The 21,239-nt window shown below is 45.9% G+C and overlaps 1 protein-coding gene across 6 annotated transcripts in view; it reads left to right on the plus strand.

Moving 5' to 3' along the window:
* The first annotated feature begins 1,536 nt into the window (after positions 1–1,536).
* LOC118379639 (phosphatidylinositol-binding clathrin assembly protein-like) overlaps positions 1,537–21,239 on the plus strand; it is an 82,064-nt gene continuing 62,361 nt past the window's right edge. For 2 of the 6 annotated variants that reach the window (XM_052497706.1, XM_052497707.1), the window contains exons 1-2: positions 1,540–2,822; positions 20,486–20,628. In XM_052497706.1, the coding sequence (XP_052353666.1) occupies positions 2,693–2,822; positions 20,486–20,628 (273 nt within the window). In that variant the 5' untranslated portion in view covers positions 1,540–2,692. Of the gene's footprint in view, positions 2,823–20,485; positions 20,629–21,239 lie in introns of all 6 variants that reach the window. The other 4 variants (XM_052497708.1, XM_052497709.1, XM_052497705.1 and 1 more) reach the window with 3 other exon arrangements.

Genomic DNA, 21,239 nt, shown 5'->3' on the forward strand with positions numbered 1-21,239 from the left:
ATATATTTTCATATATATATATATATATATATATTTGTATTGTCTCCCTTGAGAATCAAACCCACAACCCCCCGGTGTTGCAAACACCGTGTTCTACCAGCTGGGCCACACGGGACTGGAAACAATGAACCACGTGTGTTGTTTTGAAATGAAAATGAATATCATCATTAATTCATGTGTATGAGGACTAACGTGTGAGTGTGAGTGTGAGTGTGAGTGGTGTGCGTGTGCGTGTGAGTGTGAGTGTGAGTGTGAGTGTGCACGTAAAATTGTTTGAACTCAGAAGAAAACCGTTGCTTTGCACCACCCCTCCTGACCACTTCCTCTCACTACAAAGACAGAATCTGGCTCATCGCTTCTCATACATGCACTTCCTGGAAAATGATTTATCTGCTACACACCTCAATGCTGTGTTACACTCCCCCCCACCCCTCTCCTCCACCTTACAATGTTGATCCTAGATCTGCAGAACGATCGATATTTGTCTGGAATGTACCTGACACAGAGACACTTTCCAATGTGTACTTTTGAACACAGCCCTACATTAGATTAGTCTATGAAATCCAGGTCAAACGCTGTGTGTGTGTGTGTGCGTGTGCGTGTGTGTGTGTGTGTGTGTGTGTGTGTGTGTGTGTGTGTGTGTGTGTGTGTGTGTGTGTGTGTGTGTGTGTGTGAGGTTCATTGTGAAACCAAATGGTTTGATCTCATTCAAACATCATCTCATCATCATCATCATCATCATCAGGACTTTGAACTCTTAACCAGGGCTTTGTAAAAGTAAGAGGTGGTCTGATAAGGGAAGGGAAAACATCTCATGTAAGCCCATAAACTATATGGTTAAGCCTCTGCTATAGCCTACGTTGTAGGCAGTCTAGAAGTAATAACGACGATATACTACTGTATAAGACCTATATTCAGTATTCCTACATCTCCTGATATTCAGTCAGGCAAAAATAAACAGTGACTCTATATGAATGATCACCATCATACAGTACAAATAGACATATGCCTTCAGTAGTGAAGTAGCCTATGGCAGGAGCAGAATGGGTTTCATTATAGGAAAACATCTATTAGAGGCTATCGCCTAATTTATTGCATCCACTGTGAAATACCACCGGGGGAAATTACCTTGAGCGTCGTCATATATTTTGTGCGCACGTCGCACAGATAGAAGGCAGGCAGGCTAATAATAATGCACATCATTGTCCTTCTCAGGATTTTCAGGCACACAATGTTCCATACTCGGAGCGCGAGAGTCAATCAAGGACACCGAGTTTGAGAAATAATTTAATACGACCTTAAATGTGTAACTATTACATGGTTAAAATCACATATACAGCGGATAAATGAGAGCTTGAATAACAATTTATTCAATGAATAAAAACATTGTAAATTGCTGTGGAGTTTTGATTTTATTTAAACAAATTAAACAACGTTTATTTCTGTATTAGTCTTAGACGTGTCATGACCGTCGTCACATTTCTACCTTAAATTTCCGACACGGTCCAAGGTCCCATCCAATCAACTCTTTCTCAGATCAGCTGATTCCTACGCTGCCATTTTGTCCACGGTAGTAGACAGGCAGCAAGTGGAGCCAAGCCCTTACATATTCCTACATATTCAACAAGACGTGAATAATACAAAAGACGACGATATGAGTTGGATGTCAAGGTTCAGTGGTTTCTGACGGGTGTTTTTTTTGTTGTTGTTGTAGTTTTTGTTGTTGCCAATTTCATGGATATATATCGGACCAAATAGGTTAAATTCAGGTGTTCCTCTCCTAGTACCGGACTCGGAGGAAGCAGGGTTGAGACAGGACGACACTAGGTAGTTAGAGGGTGTTGTGTTATAGCAGGAAGGCCGGTCAACTGGCTGCTGTCTTCTCTCCGTCTACACATCTAGTCTGAAGCTCAAGACAAGTTGGGGAAAGTTTGATAGTTTCACGTTTGCCTATTTTCGTTATGTTTCACTCGAAACCCCCCAAAAAAGGGACCGGTCTTTTCGAGGTAACCGAAACACACAAAACCTCAGTGGAAGTTGAATTCTGAAGAAGAGGGATTTTATTTGAGTAGTAACTAACTGTTTTAGCTAGTTTGGCTAAAAACTGTGATCATAATTCAGGGTTGTTTCGCCAGTGGTCTTGTTAAATTGACCCGTAGGTATCCAGATAGCTAGAGATGTTTATATGTAGCCAGCGAGCTGACATTTCTGTTTACAAATTGCATAGTGGGACTCATTCGTGGTTCGAGCGCAGAAACGGAAATATTAGCTAACACAAAGCTAGTTTACTTGTTAGATGTCAACCTTTTTGTTGCTGTTGTGTGTTTGGTTTGTTACTATACAGAATACCTTGTTAATGATAGCTAACGTTAACTAGTTAAGTTGTTAATTGATTTGCTTATTCAAGACATAATAACATATTGTGTGTCCGGATTTTTTTTATTTTTTAGGTTGCAACAAACAACAAAAAAAAACCTAAAATTATTCGGAGATCTTTCAGCGATACTGGACTAGGACGTCATACCACTTATTTTTAACGGGACCGATTCCCGTGGCCAGAAACCTCCTTGCCATCACTGGTGTTACGCACGTCAGCTAATATCCAATCGTTGGACACTGTGTGTGTGTGTGTGTGTGTGTGTTTATCATCTAACTAATCATAGTGGGTTTTGTAGCGAAACGGTGAAACACAATGTCAGGACAGTCTATAACGGATCGCTTCGCAGCGGCACAGCACAGCATGACCGGGTCTGCGATCAGTAAAGCCGTGTGCAAGGCCACGACGCACGAAGTCAGCGGCCCCAAGAAGAAACACCTTGATTGTGAGTATATATGTGTGGGTGGGGGTGGACGCCTGCCTGTCTACTGTCAATCCTCATGTTTCTTGTCTGTCTGCTGTCTGTCTGTGTGTTAGCCCTTGATCATGACTCTCAGTTCCATTACATTACACATAAGAGTCATTGGATGTAGGCGTCTTCTGTATGAGGGGAGTTTTGTTAAGAGCCCTGACGCTTGGTGAATCTATTGCGGTTACACGTCTTTTTATAGAGTTAGTGTTCCCACACTGCCATGTCTCCATGTTACAGCGCGTTGTTGACAGAAGACTGAGGGACCACCTGTGTTAATTAGATATCTAGCATGCTCCAAACACCTGTGTGTAACGGAATTAAGGCTGTGTTTAACAGAAGGCCGTCAGAAATGTGTTGTCACTGAGAAATCCTGTTGGCTGCAACTGTGATGATGCAGGTTAAAACTGTCTTATAGTACGTGTATATTTAGCATTTGTGAAATGATTTGAATGTGATATGAGAGTGCAGGGCTTTATGTTTCTAGAACCGTATTGCAGTTGAGAATCGATTCACATTTAGATGGAGTCCTTGCTCCTTAAGGGGTAATGGTGGTTCCTTAAGGGGTAATGGTGGATCCTTAAGGGGTAATGGTGGCTCCTTAAGGGGTAATGGTGGCTCCTTAAGGGGTAATGGTGGCTCCTCAAGGGGTAATGGTGGCTCCTCAAGGGGTAATGGTGGCTCCTCAAGGGGTAATGGTGGCTCCTCAAGGGGTAATGGTGGCTCCTCAAGGGGTAATGGTGGCTCCTCAAGGGGTAATGGTGGCTCCTCAAGGGGTAATGGTGGCTCCTCAAGGGGCAATGGTGGCTCCTCAAGGGGCAATGGTGGCTCCTCAAGGGGCAATGGTGGCTCCTCAAGGGGCAATGGTGGCTCCTCAAGGGGCAATGGTGGCTCCTCAAGGGGTAATGGTGGCTCCCCAAGGGGTAATGGCGGCTCCTCAAGGGGTAATGGCGGCTCCCCAAGGGGTAATGGCGGCTCCTCAAGGGGTAATGGCGGCTCCTCAAGGGGTAATGGCGGCTCCTCAAGGGGTAATGGTGGCTCCTCAAGAGTACATCTTGGGATGAGTCTGTGTGCTTAGATCAAAACCAAACATACCTGCTATCAAAACCAAACATACCGGTACTGTAGCTATTTTGCTACTGTGTTGAATTCCATCACAATGTAGTCACTTCCTTAGCTAGAATGACATAGTAGACAGTAGCCTAGCAGACATTATCAGTGACTTTCTGTGGATGTTGCGTCCCCCCCACTGTCTCTATCTGGACAGTGGATACTGGTTATTCATTTATTAATAAGGTGATGATGAGCAGTGCTTTCCAAGGTCCAGCTGGCTGACGTCATTGTGCCTTTACTTACCATGCTGCTGTTCCTGTTTTTATTTCTGTATCATACCATTATTTTTGTACCCTCTTTTATTTTCACCGACGGAATTCCTGTGACGTGTATGGCGTTTTGGCTGCAAAAAAAAAACCCCAACATGTTCTGCTGGAGAAAAAAAAAAAAAAGTTGCCATGTGAACTTGATGCCTATTTATTTTCCAGTGGCCATTGTTGGTTACTGTCTATGTGACGGAACTGAAGGGCATTTGAGGAAGTGGCGTTGATGAAAGTCTGAAGTTCATGTGTCCCTGTCTGATGGAGATAATGAGCCAAGACTAGATCGGAGACGATACGTGAAACAGGAAAATACATCGGCTCTGCAGCTGGTACAATGCAATGTTCATTATGGTGTTGTCATGACTAGGGTTGTATCGTAACTGCTGTCTCTACACTACTCAGCTAGTACAATGCAATGTTCATTATGGTGTTGTCATGACGAGGGTTGTATCGTAACTGCTGTCTCTACACTACTCAGCTAGTACAATGCAATGTTCATTATGGTGTTGTCATGACGAGGGTTGTATCGTAACTGCTGTCTCTACACTACTCAGCTGTTACAATGCAATGTTCATTATGGTGTTGTCATGACGAGGGTTGTATCGTAACTGCTGTCTCTACACTACTCAGCTGTTACAATGCAATGTTCATTATGGTGTTGTCATGACTAGGGTTGTATCGTAACTGCTGTCTCTGCACTACTCAGCTGTTACAATGCAATGTTCATTATGGTGTTGTCATGACGAGGGTTGTATCGTAACTGCTGTCTCTACACTACTCAGCTGTTACAATGCAATGTTCATTATGGTGTTGTCATGACTAGGGTTGTATCGTAACTGCTGTCTCTGCACTACTCAGCTGTTACAATGCAATGTTCATTATGGTGTTGTCATGACGAGGGTTGTATCGTAACTGCTGTCTCTACACTACTCAGCTGTTACAATGCAATGTTCATTATGGTGTTGTCATGACTAGAGTTGTATCGTAACTGCTGTCTCTGCACTACTCAGCTGTTACAATGCAATGTTCATTATGGTGTTGTCATGACTAGGGTTGTATCGTAACTGCTGTCTCTACACTACTCAGCTGGTACAATGCAATGTTCATTATGGTGTTGTCATGACTAGGGTTGTATCGTAACTGCTGTCTCTGCACTACTCAGCTGTTACAATGCAATGTTCATTATGGTGTTGTCATGACTAGGGTTGTATCGTAACTGCTGTCTCTACACTACTCAGCTGTTACAATGCAATGTTCATTATGGTGTTGTCATGACTAGGGTTGTATCGTAACTGCTGTCTCTACACTACTCAGCTGTTACAATGCAATGTTCATTATGGTGTTGTCATGACTAGGGTTGTATCGTAACTGCTGTCTCTACACTACTCAGCTGTTACAATGCTTAGCAGTTCATTATGGTGTTGTCATGACTAGGGTTGTATCGTAACTGCTGTCTCTACACTACTCAGCTGTTACAATGCAATGTTCATTATGGTGTTGTCATGACTAGGGTTGTATCGTAACTGCTGTCTCTACACTACTCAGCTGTTACAATGCTTAGCAGTTCGTTATGGTGTTGTCATGACTAGGGTTGTATCGTAACTGCTGTCTCTACACTACTCAGCTGTTACAATGCTTAGCAGTTCATTATGGTGTTGTCATGACTAGGGTTGTATCGTAACTGCTGTCTCTACACTACTCAGCTGTTACAATGCTTAGCAGTTCATTATGGTGTTGTCATGACTAGGGTTGTATCGTAACTGCTGTCCCTACACTACTCAGCTGTTACAATGCTTAGCAGTTCATTATGGTGTTGTCATGACTAGGGTTGTATTATAACTGCTGTCTCTACACTACTCAATGCTTAGCAGTTCATTATGGTGTTGTGACAGATAAAACATTATTTAGTCCTAAAGGAGGCCTGGCTAAGGCCAACATGTCATAAATATGCCATCTTTGATAAATTATTTCTCTATTATGCTTTTAGATATAAATGTCATATGTGTTAACAATCCTGCCTCTAAATAATTATTCTATGGATTACATTTTGTGAAAATCTCCCTAATCATAGTATTTTGTATGGTGTTTCCCTGGTTTTGTGAGGAATCACTGAAAGGTGTATCATCATTGGTGTCCCCAGGGCCAAGCTACTCAGCAACGGCTATACACGAGACAATGGATATCTATTTGGAACTGTTATAATGCTTATTAGTTAGTACCAATAGCTGGTGTCCATATCACGCTATTGTATCACCCCCACACTGCTGCAGGCAGCAGCCCCTATCAGCCCAGGCTGACATTCACGCATCGTTGGACAAAATAAATGGTGTTTTGAAGCCAATTAGTCTTATGATTGGGACTGTCCCCCTCAATTACTCGTGGTTAGACTTTAAGAGATGACGCTGATTCCCTCCATTTTAAGTAGGCTTATCTGTTGTCATGGTTATAGACTATATATATATACACACACACAACCGTTCAAAAGTTTGAGGTCACTTAGAAATGTCCTTGTTTTTTTTTTTTAAAGAAAAGCACTTTTTTGTGCATTTTAAAATAACATCAAATTGATCAGAAATACACTGTAGACATGGTTAATAGAGGTTGACCGATTTAATTGGCATGGCCGATTTTTAATTAGGGCCGGTTTCAAGTATTCATAACAATCGGTAATGAGGAGCTGTGAGGGTTCTGTTTCTCAAACTAGACACTCTAATACACTTCTCCTCTTGCTCAGTTGTGCACCGTGGCCTCCCACTCCTCACTATTCTGGTTAGTCAGTTTGCTCTGTTCTGTGAAGGGAGTAGTACACAGCGTTGTATGAGATCTTCAGTTTTTTGTCAATTTCTCACATGGAATAGCCTCCATTTCTCAGAACAAGAACATACTGATGAGTTTCAGAAGAAAGTTATTTGTTTCTGACCATTTTGAGCCTGTAATCGAACCCACACATGCTGATGCTTCAGATACTCAACTAGTCTAAAGAAGGCCAGTTTTATTGCTTCTTTAATTAGAACAACAATTTTCAGCTATGTTAACATAATTGCAAAAGGGTTTTCTAATGATCAATTACCCTTTTAAAATGATAAACTTGGATTAGCTAACACAACGTGCCATTGGAACACAGGAGTGATGGTAGCTGATAATGGGCCTCTGTACGCCTATGTAGATACTCCATAAAAAAAAAATCTTCTGTTTCCAGCTGCAATAGTCATTTACAACATTAACAATAATTACACTGTATTTTTGATCAATTTTATGTTAATGGTTAAGAAGTCCATATTATGGCAAGAACAGCTCAAATAAGCAAAGACAAACAACAGTCCATCATTACTTTAAGACATGATGGTCAGTCAATCCGGAAGATTTCAAGAACTTAACGATTCTTCAAGTGCAGTCGCAAAAAATATCAATCGCTATGATGAAACTGTCTCATGAGGACTGCCACAGGAATGGAAAATCCAGAGTTGCCTCTGCTGCAGAGGATACGATCATTAGAGTTACCCGCCTCAGAAATTGCAGGCCAAGTAAATGCTTCACACATTTCAAGTAACACACATCTCAACATCAACTGTTCAGAGGAGACTGCATGAATCAGGCCTTCATGGTCAAATTGTTGCAAAGAAAACACTACTAAAGGACAAAGAAGAGACTTGCTTCTGCCAAACACGAGCAATGGACATTAGACCGGTGGAACTCTGTCCTTTTGGTCTGAGGAGTCCAATTTTTAAATTTTTGGTTCCATCAACCGTGTCTTTGTGAGACGCAGAGTAGGTGAACGGATGATCTCTGATGATGATCTCTGATAATAATATAATAATAATATATGCCATTTAGCAGACGCTTTTATCCAAAGCGACTTACAGTCATGTGTGCATACATTCTACGTATGGGTGGTCCCGGGAATCGAACCCACTACCCTGGCGTTACAAGCGCCATGCTCTACCAACTGAGCTACAGAAGGACCATATGGACCATACCTGATGATGATCTCTCTATCATTTGTTTTGCAACAGGACAATGACCCAACAGGGCTATTTGACCAAGAAGGAGAGTGATGGAGTGCTGCATCAGATGACCTGGCCTCCACAATCACCCAACCTCAACCTAATTGAGATGTTTTGGCATGAGTTGGACTGCAGAGTGAAGGAAATGCAGCAAACAAGTGCTCAGCATATGTGGGAACTCCTTCAAGACTGTTGGTAAAGCATTCCTCATGAAGCTGGTTGAGAGAATGCCAAGAGTGTGCAGAGCTGTCATCAGGCAATTGGGTGGCTACTTTGATGAATCTCGAATATAAAAGATATTTTGATTGAACTTGTTTATTTTTTATTTTTTTAACTACATGATTCCATGTGTTATTTCATACTTTTGATATCTTCACTATTATTCTACAATGTAGAAAATAGTGAAAATAACAGAAAAATCCATGAATGAGTTAGTTGTCTAAACTTTTGATTGTATCTGTACGCCAATGGTTATAACTGATGACGTACTGTGTGATATCTCGGGCTTTATTTAGGCTGGTCTATCAGGACGGATCTGAACTTTTATGTTAAATCAACTAGCAGGAAAGGTGGTTCTGGTTGCAGAGATGACGTATCCTTGCTGTTGCTGAAGGGGGAAAACACAGCGGATGTGGGTCCAGTTAAACAAATAGGCCTAAAATAAACAGGAAGTAGCCTAATATAGCAGCAAACATGCCGAGATGTTGGCCTACTGTGCACTCCCATTGGTCAAAGGTCATACCTGATGGGTGTACTACAAAGCAGGGTCTGGGTGTACTACAAAGCAGCTAACGCCTAAATATTATTTTGTATTTTTTTTCCTAAGATTAGCTTGAATTGGACATGGTGTAATTGATTAAAAACACTAAAACACATAAGTTTAGCTTTAAAAAAATAAAAACTAACCAGAAAATCAATAGTTGTTTCTGGTTGCTTTTCAGTTAGCTGGGTAAACACATTGATCCATCTTTGTCGTATACCCCTCTGATAAGGGAGATGAATTGCTCAGCTATTTGCATGTTGTAAGGGAGATGAATTGCTCAGCTATTTGCATGTTGTAAGGGAGATAGTTGCTTTGACGCTATCAACCAATTTGTTCGGTGTCTTTGAGTCCGGTGTCTTTGTCTGCCACTCTGCCGACACAGCCTTGCCTGGCATGAGGCCAAGTTGTCATGGTTATTTTGTGGAAGTTGTGACATTTAAACCCAATCCGTTCCTAATACTTTCGTGCCGTTGTCATGGCGGCCAAGAGTCACAGAACAGAGCCACCGGTTGGTTGAAACAGCGGTTAGTTCTAATTCAGCCTAATTCTACCCCTTCTGAGTTAGGGGTTTGACTCGTTCATAGGGCTAATTCAGTGGAACATCCCAAATGAGAGGGCAATTCACCTTAGACGCTCCACAATGGGTAAATAATATTTCCGTGTTTGCCCACTGTAGCCTAGGTCATTGTCATCGCTTGAGTAAAGTCTAGCCCTACTTCTCACAAACTGGTTGCATTTCAGAATGTCCACACTAATTTAAGATTAACATCGTGAAGTGACTCTTTAAAACTTCTTGTGACTCTCAAACCCGGATCCGGGAGCGTAATCATCGCCTGACACGAATTAGCATAACGCAACGGACAAATCTTCCTAGAAAATATTCCTATTCATGAAAATCACAAGTGAAATATATTGGAACACAGCTTAGCCTTTTGTTAATCACCCTGTCATCTCAGATTTTCAAAATATGCTTTACAGCCAAAGCTAGACAAGCATTTGTGTAAGTTTATCATAGCATAGCATTATGCCTTGCTAGCAGCAGGCAACCTTGTCACGGAAATCAGAAAAGCAATCAAATTAAATTGTTTATCTTTGATGAACTTCGGATGTTTTCACTCACGAGACTCTCAGGTAGACAGCCAATGTTCTTTTTTTCCCAAAAGATTATTTTTGTAGGCGAAATAGCTCCGTTTGTTCTTCACGTTTTGGCTGAGAAATCGCCCGGAAATTGCGGTCACCACAATGCCGAAAAATATTCCAAATTAGCTCCATAATATCGACAGAAACATGGCAAACATTGTTTTTAATCAATCCTCAAGGTGTTCTTCTAATATCTATTCGATAATCTATCCGTCGGGACAATTAGTTTTTCAGGAGGCCCGATTGGAGTAATGGCTACCTCTGTATTTTACGCGAGAACCTCTCTCGGAGCCACCATGTGACCACTTACGCAATGTGGCCGCCTACGGCTATTCTTCAACAGAAATGCGTAAAACTACGTCACAATGCTGTAGACACCCTGGGGAATACGTAGAAAGCGTAAGCTCGTTGATGGTACATTCACAGCCATTGGAGTCATTGGAACGCAGCGCTTTCAAAACCTGGGGCACTTTCCGATTGGATTTTTCTCAGGCTTTCGCCTGCAACATCAGTTCTGTTATACTCAGACAATATCTTTACAGTTTTGGAAACATTAGTGTTTTCTATCCATAGCTGTCAATTATATGCATATTCTAGCATATTTTCCTGACAAAATATCCCGTTTTAAAACGGGAATGTTTTTTTCCCAAAAATGAAAATACTGCCCCCTCGCACCGAGGTTATTAATAAAAAAAAAATATGCTGCCAGAACAGCCCTTCTCAAACCTTGAGACTGTCCCAAATGACACCATAGTCCTTGTATATTGCACTTCAGAGCGGTTGGGTTAAATGTGGAAGACCACATTTCAGGTGTAGGCATTCAGTTAGACAACTGACTAGGTATCCTTTCCTTTCTTTTCTTTGTAGTGGACTATAAATGAAATAGGGGGCTGTTTTGGACACAGCTACAGGCTAGCTCGATGTCGATGATACAGATTATCATCCGCAAAGGAAACGGGTTGTGTAGTTTGGCTATTGCGACACTTTGTTACAGGACAGAAGAGGGTAACATTGGTTCCCATGGAGCCTATTACTAATGGCTATAATACGTGAACAATTGCTATTGTGATTCATTGCAAAGAAAACCTGTCTGTCGAGTCTCCGTCCTCACCGTAACCTGTCTGTCGAGTCTCCGTCCTCACCGTAACCTGTCAGAGTCCCCACCCTGTCAGAGTCCCCGTCCCCACCGTAACCTGCCTGTCAGAGTCTCCGTCCCCACCGTAACCTGCCTGTCAGAGTCCTCACCGTAACCTGCCTGTCAGAGTCCTCACCGTAACCTGCCTGTAAGCCAGCTGAGAGTTGGTCTCGCTATGGAGCCAGCTTTTAGTGTGCAGCCTAGTGCTGGACCCTCGAGACGGTGGAAAACGCTTTCCAGTAGTTTGGAAAAAGTATAGTGCTCTGTAGTCGAGTCAAGTGTGTGCATGTCTTTGCAAGAGTATGTGTAGTGGACTCCGACTAAAAGGTGTGTGTGTTTGTGGGAACTCTGTGTGTGTGGAACATTTTAGTGCTCCTGTCCTCGACAGGGTATTTTTAGCCTGGCTGGCTGGGTCCTTTGGCCATGTCTGTCGGCTTGTTATGTACATACCTTCCCTCCCCTGGTTCTCTCTCTGTCTCACTCAGCTGCATTCACACCGCCATGGAACAGACCACAGATAGTTGTCTGAAGGGAGAACGAGTCAACAAGGCCAGCTCGTAAGAATCTCCACAGGGAGAGAATGGAAAACAGACTACTACTGTACTCTACCGTAGTCTAAAGAGGGGAGGAATTTGAGAGCGAGATCTACTGACCAAGAGTGAGCCAGGAACCTGGGTGGCTGAGCCCATATTCACTAAGCATCAGAGTTGTAGTGCTGACAGCTACGGGGTCCCCCGATAACCCTATCGACTATGATCTAAAATGGAAAACTGATCCTAGATCAGGCGTGGTTTCTCTTGGTTTGGCCTAAAGTCAAGCGGCTTTATTCACATCATAGGCGTCATTAGATTTGAATGCACTTGATTCATTTGGATTGTTAGGAAGGCAGCACAGAACCGTAGTGGCTGCAGTTCAGGATGGTTTGGCTTCTTTCTCAGTAGGTCCAGGCTCTAGTTTCCTGTATGGGTGTACGCACGCACGCACGCACGCACGCACACGCACACACTTCCTGTTGATATATCAGAACTGAAAATAGAGGATGCACCTCAAGCAAATAATTTGACTAGAGCCTGTCTGGAGGTGCGACTTTTGGTTTTGGAACTAAAGGAATCTTTCCCATTGTGATGTGGAGGAATCGTAGAATCCCCTTCGACGTGGTTCTAAACTCAGATCCCGATCCGGCCTTGGTCACCATGAGAACAGAGACTGTCATCTGAAACGGGGAAGACTGAGTGTCACGGAGGAGACAAAGGGAGAAGGGAAAAAAAACGATGTAACTGTCTACTCTTTATATATAGCTATTTATACACCTTCTGCCATCTCTACCCCCCCCTCTCTCTCTCTGTTCATGCAGAGGAAGTGTCTTTGGTAAACCCTCCGTGTGTGTGTCAGGCAGGCAGCAGAGGATATACAAGGTGTTCCTCTTCAGTCTCCATCTTTAGGTTGTGTACACGCATCTGTGTTGTGGGTTGTTGTTGTTGTACAGATCATATCGCAGATTAGCCTTTTTTATAGATATGCAAGGTGGAGGAGGGGTGAGGGGGAGGCGAGGAGAGCCGACCCCAGCAAGGAGGCTGGCAGCTGGGCCAGATGTAGTTTGTCTTCCCCTGTCTGGCTGGCCCACCTGGCACCTAGTGCTCTCTCTTTCCACCTGCTCACATCCTACAGCTGGCAGCCCTCTGTTCCCCCTCCCTCTCTCCCTCTGTTCCCTCTCTCCCTCTGTTCCCTCTCCCTCTGTTCCCCCTCCCTCTCTCCACCTGCTCCACCTGCTCACGTCCTAGTCAGGTCAGACTAGCTACGTTGTGGCTGTGACCTACAGTGTGGAGTTATCTCAGTTATCTCCAGGGCTGCATCTCTCAATGGTCTTAAACGGGCCTGGTCTTCTGGATTGACTGGGCGTATACATTATACAGGATGTATAATGTCATGTCCATTGAGAGGCCTAACTATTCTTCCTGTCCAGTTGTTGTTTGCTTAGTCTCTCTCACCCCACCACAGTCCCATCCCTCTCCTAGCTGTGTGTGTGTTGGTTGATGAGGTAAGAGCCCTAAGCTCAGGCCGGTACCAGGAGCTCCTCATTACGGGGACTGACCAGTGCAACCCAGAGGGCAAAGGTCATGCCAGCCCTGCTGAATGGAACAATGGTTCTGTGTGCATTGGAACACACACATTAGAATACAGAGCAGCTGTCTGTCAACTCTGAGAAGGACAGATGAGATCACCGCTCATGCCCTTTTTATCATTCATTGTCCATCTCTCACTGAATCTGTCTGGTATTCTAGAATGTCTCTGGAGTTCTGGAATCCCTCCGTGTTCTAAAATATCTTTGTAAAATCTCCCAGAGTGTTTGTGTTACACATTAACATTGTGTGTAGGGAGCCACACACTAAGTCTAGCTGGTGTGTGGGTTTTCACAGCCACTCTCAAACATGGCTGATGGCCAGTAAGACGGGGAAGTGAAGAAGGGAGGAGAGGGTGAAGAGAGGAATTGTTCCACCCTGCGTGGTCAGGGTTTCTGCAGATTGCAGGTTGGATAAGATGAGATCCACCACCACCACTCCCCAGATGGAGCCAGCCTCTCCTCACACTGCAGTTCTCCCTCTGTCTCTCTCTCTCTCTCTTCTGTCTCTCCACGTCCCTCTGTCTCTCTTCTGTCTCTCCCCGTCCCTCTCTCTCTATTCTGTCTCTCCCCGTCCCTCTCTCTCTATTCTGTCTCTCCCCGTCCCTCTCTCTCTATTCTGTCTCTCCCCTTCCCTCTGTCTCTATTCTGTCACTCCCCGTCTCTATTCTGTCTCTATTCTGTCTCTATTCTGTCTCTATTCTGTCTCTATTCTGTCTCTATTCTGTCTCTATTCTGTCTCTCTCTATTCCGTCTCTCTCTATTCCGTCTCTCTATTCTCTCTCCCCATCCCTCTGTCTCTCTCTATTCTGTCTCTCTATTCTCTCTCCCCATCCCTCTGTCTCTCTCTATTCTGTCTCTCTCTATTCTGTCTCTCTCTATTCTGTCTCTATTCCGTCTCTCCCCGTCTCTCTCTATTCCGTCTCTCCCCGTCTCTCTCTATTCTGTCTCTCCCCGTCCCTCTCTCTCTCTATTCTGTCTCTCCCCGTCTCTTTCCGTCCCTCTCTCCCCTGTCCCTCTGTCTCTCCCCCGTCCCTCTGTCTCTCTCTATTCCGTCTCTCTGTCTCTCTCTATTCCGTCTCTCCCCGTCTCTCTCTATTCCGTCTCTCCCCGTCTCTCTCTATTCTGTCTCTCCCCGTCCCTCTCTCTCTATTCTGTCTCTCCCCGTCCCTCTCTCTCTATTCTGTCTCTCCCCGTCCCTCTCTCTCTCTATTCTGTCTCTCCCCGTCTCTCTCTATTCCGTCTCTCCCCGTCCCTCTGTCTCTCCCCGTCCCTCTGTCTCTCTCTATTCCGTCTCTCCCCGTCCCTCTGTCTCTCCCCGTCCCTCTGTCTCTCTCTATTCCGTCTCTCCCCGTCTCTCTCTATTCCGTCTCTCCCCGTCTCCATTCTGTCTCTCTCCAGTCCCTCTCTCTCTATTCTGTCTCTCCCCCCCTCTCTCTCTCTATTCTGTCTCTCCCCGGTCTCTCTATTCTGTCTCTCCCCGTCTCTTTCCGTCCCTCTCTCCCCGTCCCTCTGTCTCTCCCCGTCCCTCTGTCTCTCCCCGTCCTCTGTCTCTCTCTATTCCGTCTCTCCCCGAAACTCTCTCTATTCCGTCTCTCCCCGTCTCTCTCTATTCTGTCTCTCTCCGTCCCTCTCTCTATTCTGTCTCTCCCCGTCCCTCTCTCTCTCTATTCTGTCTCTCCCCTAAGTCTCTCTCTATTCTGTCTCTCCCCGTCTCTTTCCGTCCCTGGATCCCCGTCCCTCTGTCTCTCCCCGTCCCTCTGTCCCTCTGTCTCATATCCTCCCCCCCCAGTGCCTTATCCCTCTGTCTCTCCCCGTCCTCTGTCTCTCTCTATTCCGTCTCTCCCCGTCTCTCTCTATTCCGTCTCTCCCCGTCTCTCTCTATTCCGTCTCTCCCCGTCTTCTTTTCCGTCTCTCCCTGTCTCCCTATTCCGTCTCTCCCCGTCTCTCTCTATTCCGTCTCTCCCCGTCTCTCCATTCCGTCTCTCCCCATCTTAATATTCCGTCTCTCCCCGTCCCTCTGTCTCTCTGTATTCCGTCTCTCCCCGTCTCTCTCTATTCTGTCTCTCCCCGTCTTTCTTGATTCCGTCTCTCCCCGTCTCTCTCTATTCCGTCTCTCCCCGTCTCTCTCTATTCCGTCTCTCCCCGTCTCTCTAAATTCCGTCTCTCCCCATCCCTCTGTCTCTCTCTATTCCGTCTCTCCCCGTCTCTCTCTATTCTGTCTCTCCCCGTCCCTCTGTCTCTCTCTATTCCGTCTCTCCCCGTCTCTCTCTATTCCGTCTCTCCCCGTCCCTCTCTATTCTGTCTCTCCCTCTCTCTCTCTATTCTGTCTCTCCCCGTCCCTCTCTCTCTATTCTGTCTCTCCCCGTCCCTCTCTCTCTCTATTCTGTCTCTCCCCGTCTCTCTCTATTCTGTCTCTCCCCGTCTCTTTCCGTCCCTCTCTCCCCGTCTCTTTCCGTCCCTCTCTCCCCGTCCCTCTGTCTCTCCCCGTCCCTCTGTCTCTCTCTATTCCGTCTCTCCCCGTCTCTCTCTATTCCGTCTCTCCCCGTCTCTCTCTATTCTGTCTCTCCCCATCCCTCTGTCTCTCTCTATTCTGTCTCTCCCCATCCCTCTGTCTCTCTCTCTATTCTGTCTCTCCCCGTCTCTCTCCGTCCCTCTGTCTCTCTCCGTCCCTCTCTCTCTCTCTCTCTAACTGACTGTGATCAAGGGCACCCAAATGTGTTTCCACTCCCTTTGATTAAGTCAGCACATATCCACTACATTACAGCAGACAGACAAGCCCCCTCTCCACACAGACACACACAGGTGGGGAGAGACTGGGACGACAGGGCGAGACTGAGAGGGGAGGGGGGGGTGTACAGATCTGAAATTGGTTTGGTTAAACATATCTGGCTCTGCAGCGTGTAAACAAACCTGCTCTGGGAAAGAGTGGTCCCATGTTCTATTACTAATTATGAACCGGGTGGTTCCAGACCTGAATGCTGATTGGCTGAAAGCCGTGATATACCACATATATGGCCAATATACCACAACTAAGGGCTGTTCCTAAGCACGGCACAACGCGGATTACAGCCTGGATACAGCCTTTCGTCGTGGTGTATTGGCCATATCCTCCCCCCAGTGCCTTATTATGAACTGGGAACCAGTAAAATTACTTTTTGTCATACCTGTGGTATACGGTCTGATATACCACGGCTGTCAGCCAATTAGCATTCAGTGCTTGTACCACCCAGTTTATAATGGCTGTTATACCACACCCCCTCGGGCCTTATTGCTTAAATATTCATTTTCATATCACACTGAAACCCTGGTCACTGAAACCCTGAAACCCTACACTGAAATCCTAATGTAGCCTGGCCCCATTGTCCAATAACCATGTTAATGAGACCGATGCTACAGACGAATGAATTGGTGTTTCCTAAGTTACCCAGGTGGGTGTGTGAAGTTGGGTACCCGTTTTGTTGAACAAAATACGTAGGGATTTAGGAGAGCGAGGGGTAGGAGACGGCAGGGGGGAGAATAAAATTCTAAAAATCCACATTCACTTGTTGTGGTGGACAAGTACTAATGGGTGGTCCTTAGGACTGACCCCATTTAGGCAACTGGTCCATTATTTGGTCGTTAGGCTGTTGGTCGACCCCGAGAGCAACTGGTCCATTATTTGGTCGTTAGGCTGTTGGTCGACCTCGAGAGCAACTGGTCCATTATTTGGTCGTTAGGCTGTTGGTCGAACCCTGAGACAACTGGTCCATTATTTGGTCGTTAGGCTGTTGGTCGACCTCAGAGCAACTGGTCCATTACTATGGGCTTCAGGGACAGATGAACCCTTGGTCGTTAGGCTGTTGGTCGACCCGAGAGCAACTGGTCCATTATTTGGTCGTTAGGCTGTTGGTCGAACCCGAGAGCAACTGGTCCATTATTTGGTCGTTAGGCTGTTGGTCACTACCTCGAGAGCAACTGGTCCATTATTTGGTCGTTAGGCTGTTGGTCGACCCCGAGAGCAACTGGTCCATTATTTGGTCGTTAGGCTGTTGGTCGACCCCGAGAGCAACTGGTCCATTATTTGGTCGTTAGGCTGTTGGTCGACCTCGAGAGCAACTGGTCCATTATTTGGTCGTTAGGCTGTTGGTCGACCTCGAGAGCAACTGGTCCATTATTTGGTCGTTAGGCTGTTGGTCGACCCCGAGAGTTCTTTGTCAATGCGATGCAAACATGTCACTTAACGAGAGCAGGGGACAAGGGAGTGTTTTTCCCTGTTCAAATGAGGGATTTTGGTAACAGAACTTTTCAGTTCAGAAATGGCTGTAATTATGTTGCAGCTTCAGCAATATGGACAGATGAACCCTGGTCACTACATCAGGGAGGACAGATGAACCCTGGTCACTACATCAGGGAGGACAGATGAACCCTGGTCACTACATCAGGGAGGACAGATGAACCCTGGTCACTACATCAGGGAGGACAGATGAACCCTGGTCACTACATCAGGGAGGAGAGATGAACCCTGGTCACTACATCAGGGAGGAGAGATGAACCCTGGTCACTACATCAGGGAGGAGAGATGAACCCTGGTCACTACATCAGGGAGGACAGATGAACCCTGGTCACTACATCAGGGAGGACAGATGAACCCTGGTCACTACATCAGGGAGGACAGATGAACCCTGGTCACTACATCAGGGAGGACAGATGAACCCTGGTCACTACATCAGGGAGGACAGATGAACCCTGGTCACTACATCAGGGAGGACAGATGAACCCTGGTCACTACATCAGGGAGGACAGATGAACCCTGGTCACTACATCAGGGAGGACAGATGAACCCTGGTCACTACATCAGGGAGGAGAGATGAACCCTGGTCACTACATCAGGGAGGACAGATGAACCCTGGTCACTACATCAGGGAGGACAGATGAACCCTGCTCACTACATCAGGGAGGTCAGATGAACCCTGGTCACTACATCAGGGAGGACAGATGAACCCTGGTCACTACATCAGGGAGGACAGATGAACCCTGGTCACTACATCAGGGAGGAGAGATGAACCCTGGTCACTACATCAGGGAGGAGAGATGAACCCTGGTCACTACATCAGGGAGGAGAGATGAACCCTGGTCACTACATCAGGGAGGAGAGATGAACCCTGGTCACTACATCAGGGAGGACAGATGAACCCTGGTCACTACATCAGGGAGGAGAGATGAACCCTGGTCACTACATCAGGGAGGACAGATGAACCCTGGTCACTACATCAGGGAGGAGAGATGAACCCTGGTCACTACATCAGGGAGGACAGATGAACCCTGGTCACTACATCAGGGAGGACAGATGAACCCTGGTCACTACATCAGGGAGGACAGATGAACCCTGGTCACTACATCAGGGAGGACAGATGAACCCTGGTCACTACATCAGGGAGGACAGATGAACCCTGCTCACTACATCAGGGAGGTCAGATGAAACCTGGTCACTACATCAGGGAGGAGAGATGAACCCTGGTCACTACATCAGGGAGGAGAGATGAACCCTGGTCACTACATCAGGGAGGAGAGATGAACCCTGGTCACTACATCAGGGAGGAGAGATGAACCCTGGTCACTACATCAGGGAGGAGAGATGAACCCTGGTCACTACATCAGGGAGGACAGATGAACCCTGGTCACTACATCAGGGAGGAGAGATGAACCCTGGTCACTACATCAGGGAGGAGAGATGAACCCTGGTCACTACATCAGGGAGGCGAGATGAACCCTGGTCACTACATCAGGGAGGAGAGATGAACCCTGGTCACTACATCAGGGAGGACAGATGAACCCTGGTCACTACATCAGGGAGGACAGATGAAACCTGGTCACTACATGAGGGAGGTCAGATGAAACCTGGTCACTACATGAGGGAGGAGAGATGAAACCTGGTCACTACATGAGGGAGGAGAGATGAACCCTGGTCACTACATCAGGGAGGACAGATGAACCCTGGTCACTACATCAGGGAGGACAGATGAACCCTGGTCACTACATCAGGGAGGACAGATGAACCCTGGTCACTACATCAGGGAGGACAGATGAACCCTGGTCACTACATCAGGGAGGACAGATGAACCCTGGTCACTACATCAGGGAGGACAGATGAACCCTGGTCACTACATCAGGGAGGACAGATGAACCCTGGTCACTACATCAGGGAGGACAGATGAACCCTGGTCACTACATCAGGGAGGAGAGATGAACCCTGGTCACTACATCAGGGAGGAGAGATGAACCCTGGTCACTACATCAGGGAGGAGAGATGAACCCTGGTCACTACATCAGGGAGGAGAGATGAACCCTGGTCACTACATCAGGGAGGACAGATGAACCCTGGTCACTACATCAGGAAGGATAGAGAAGGCGGGGGCTTGTCACACGGTCACTGGTTGTCTGATCCTGGCACAATCAAATCAATTGCTGGTCAGACTCCCTCTAATCATTTGTCTTAATTATTGAATCAAACAGTGTGCTTAAAGTATCAGACAAGCTATAGTTGAATATAGTTGATTAAAAGACATGGAGACATCCTATCTATGGGAAAATACATGCTTTTATAAATGATGTGTTTTTTTTAGTCGGGGAAAGTTGTTGTTGTGGTGCATATGAATATATAAACATAATGTCGATGGAATTGTCTGAATAGAACAGCAGATGTGGAACAGGATGTTGTTTTTATAGGCCTGGGACCAAACCAGTGTGGTGCTACTCATTAGTATCACAGCAGGGAAAGGAAAACCGCTCGAATGTTGGAAACAAACATCATTATGTTGTGATCCAGAGTCAGTTTTACCACCTATAGCACAGTTAGTACTCGTCTAGACTGGAGGTCGACACTCGAGTCTAGACTATGTGTTTGTCTCTGGACTCGCAGCCCCGTGTGTGTGTTCCTCTTCCTGAAATGACCCTGTTTGTCCTTCATATTGAACTTGCATGCAGTTGCACTGTCACACCACTGTGAGTGTGTACCTGAGAGTGCGTTCCTTGTCTTTGATTTCCCCATCTATACAGGCCCTGATCTCACCACGCCTGTCTGTCCTGTCTGTCTCTCTCTCTCTAACTCTGTCTCCTCCAGACCTGATCCACTGCACCAGTGAGATGAACGTGTCGGTCCCCCAGCTGGCTGACACACTATTTGAGAGGACAGCCAATAGCAGCTGGGTGGTGGTCTTCAAAGCTCTGATCGCTACACACCACCTTATGATGTATGGCAATGAGGTAAGTGAAAACACACACGGACTCACACACTCCCAAATGCCTTCCATAGTGTTCTCAGGGAGCTGCCTCCATTTTAAATTCAGTCTAGGCCTGCGTTGAGCTCTTGAAATGTGTTCCTGGTAATGTTCTATTTGACAAGAGGGGAGAACAACCACTGTACTGATGATGATTACCACAGCTACTTTGACTGTTTCAACTCGATGATGAAAAGCCACCGGACCTTGTCACCTTAGTTTAGCAAGAGGCACATTTCCACACGAGGATGATGTAACCAACCATTCTTGTAGCTTTCTTTTTCTCTTACAATGTTGATTCTAAGACGTCCTCTGGCCAGAGAAAGAAAGAAAGAGAGAGGGAGGAAGATGGAGCAGGAGAGGGGGAACTTAAAAAGGGAGAGGGAGAGAGGGAGAGAGGGACTCCATAGTGTTGGTCTTGATTGGATCGGTTGGCAGCACTGTGTTGTCGAGTTTAGTTTTAGTCCAACTACCCAGTATCAGTACTCTGTTAATTCTTCACCCAGGGTTTATCCTATACACCTGTCAAGCTTTTCTATCGATCCTTCTCCCTTCCTCGTGAGAGGGAGCACGCTCTCTTTCTGTCTGTCTTTTTTC

Source organism: Oncorhynchus keta, chromosome 35 (genome assembly GCF_023373465.1).
Source record: "Oncorhynchus keta strain PuntledgeMale-10-30-2019 chromosome 35, Oket_V2, whole genome shotgun sequence".
NCBI classification, from domain to species: Eukaryota; Metazoa; Chordata; class Actinopteri; order Salmoniformes; family Salmonidae; genus Oncorhynchus; species Oncorhynchus keta.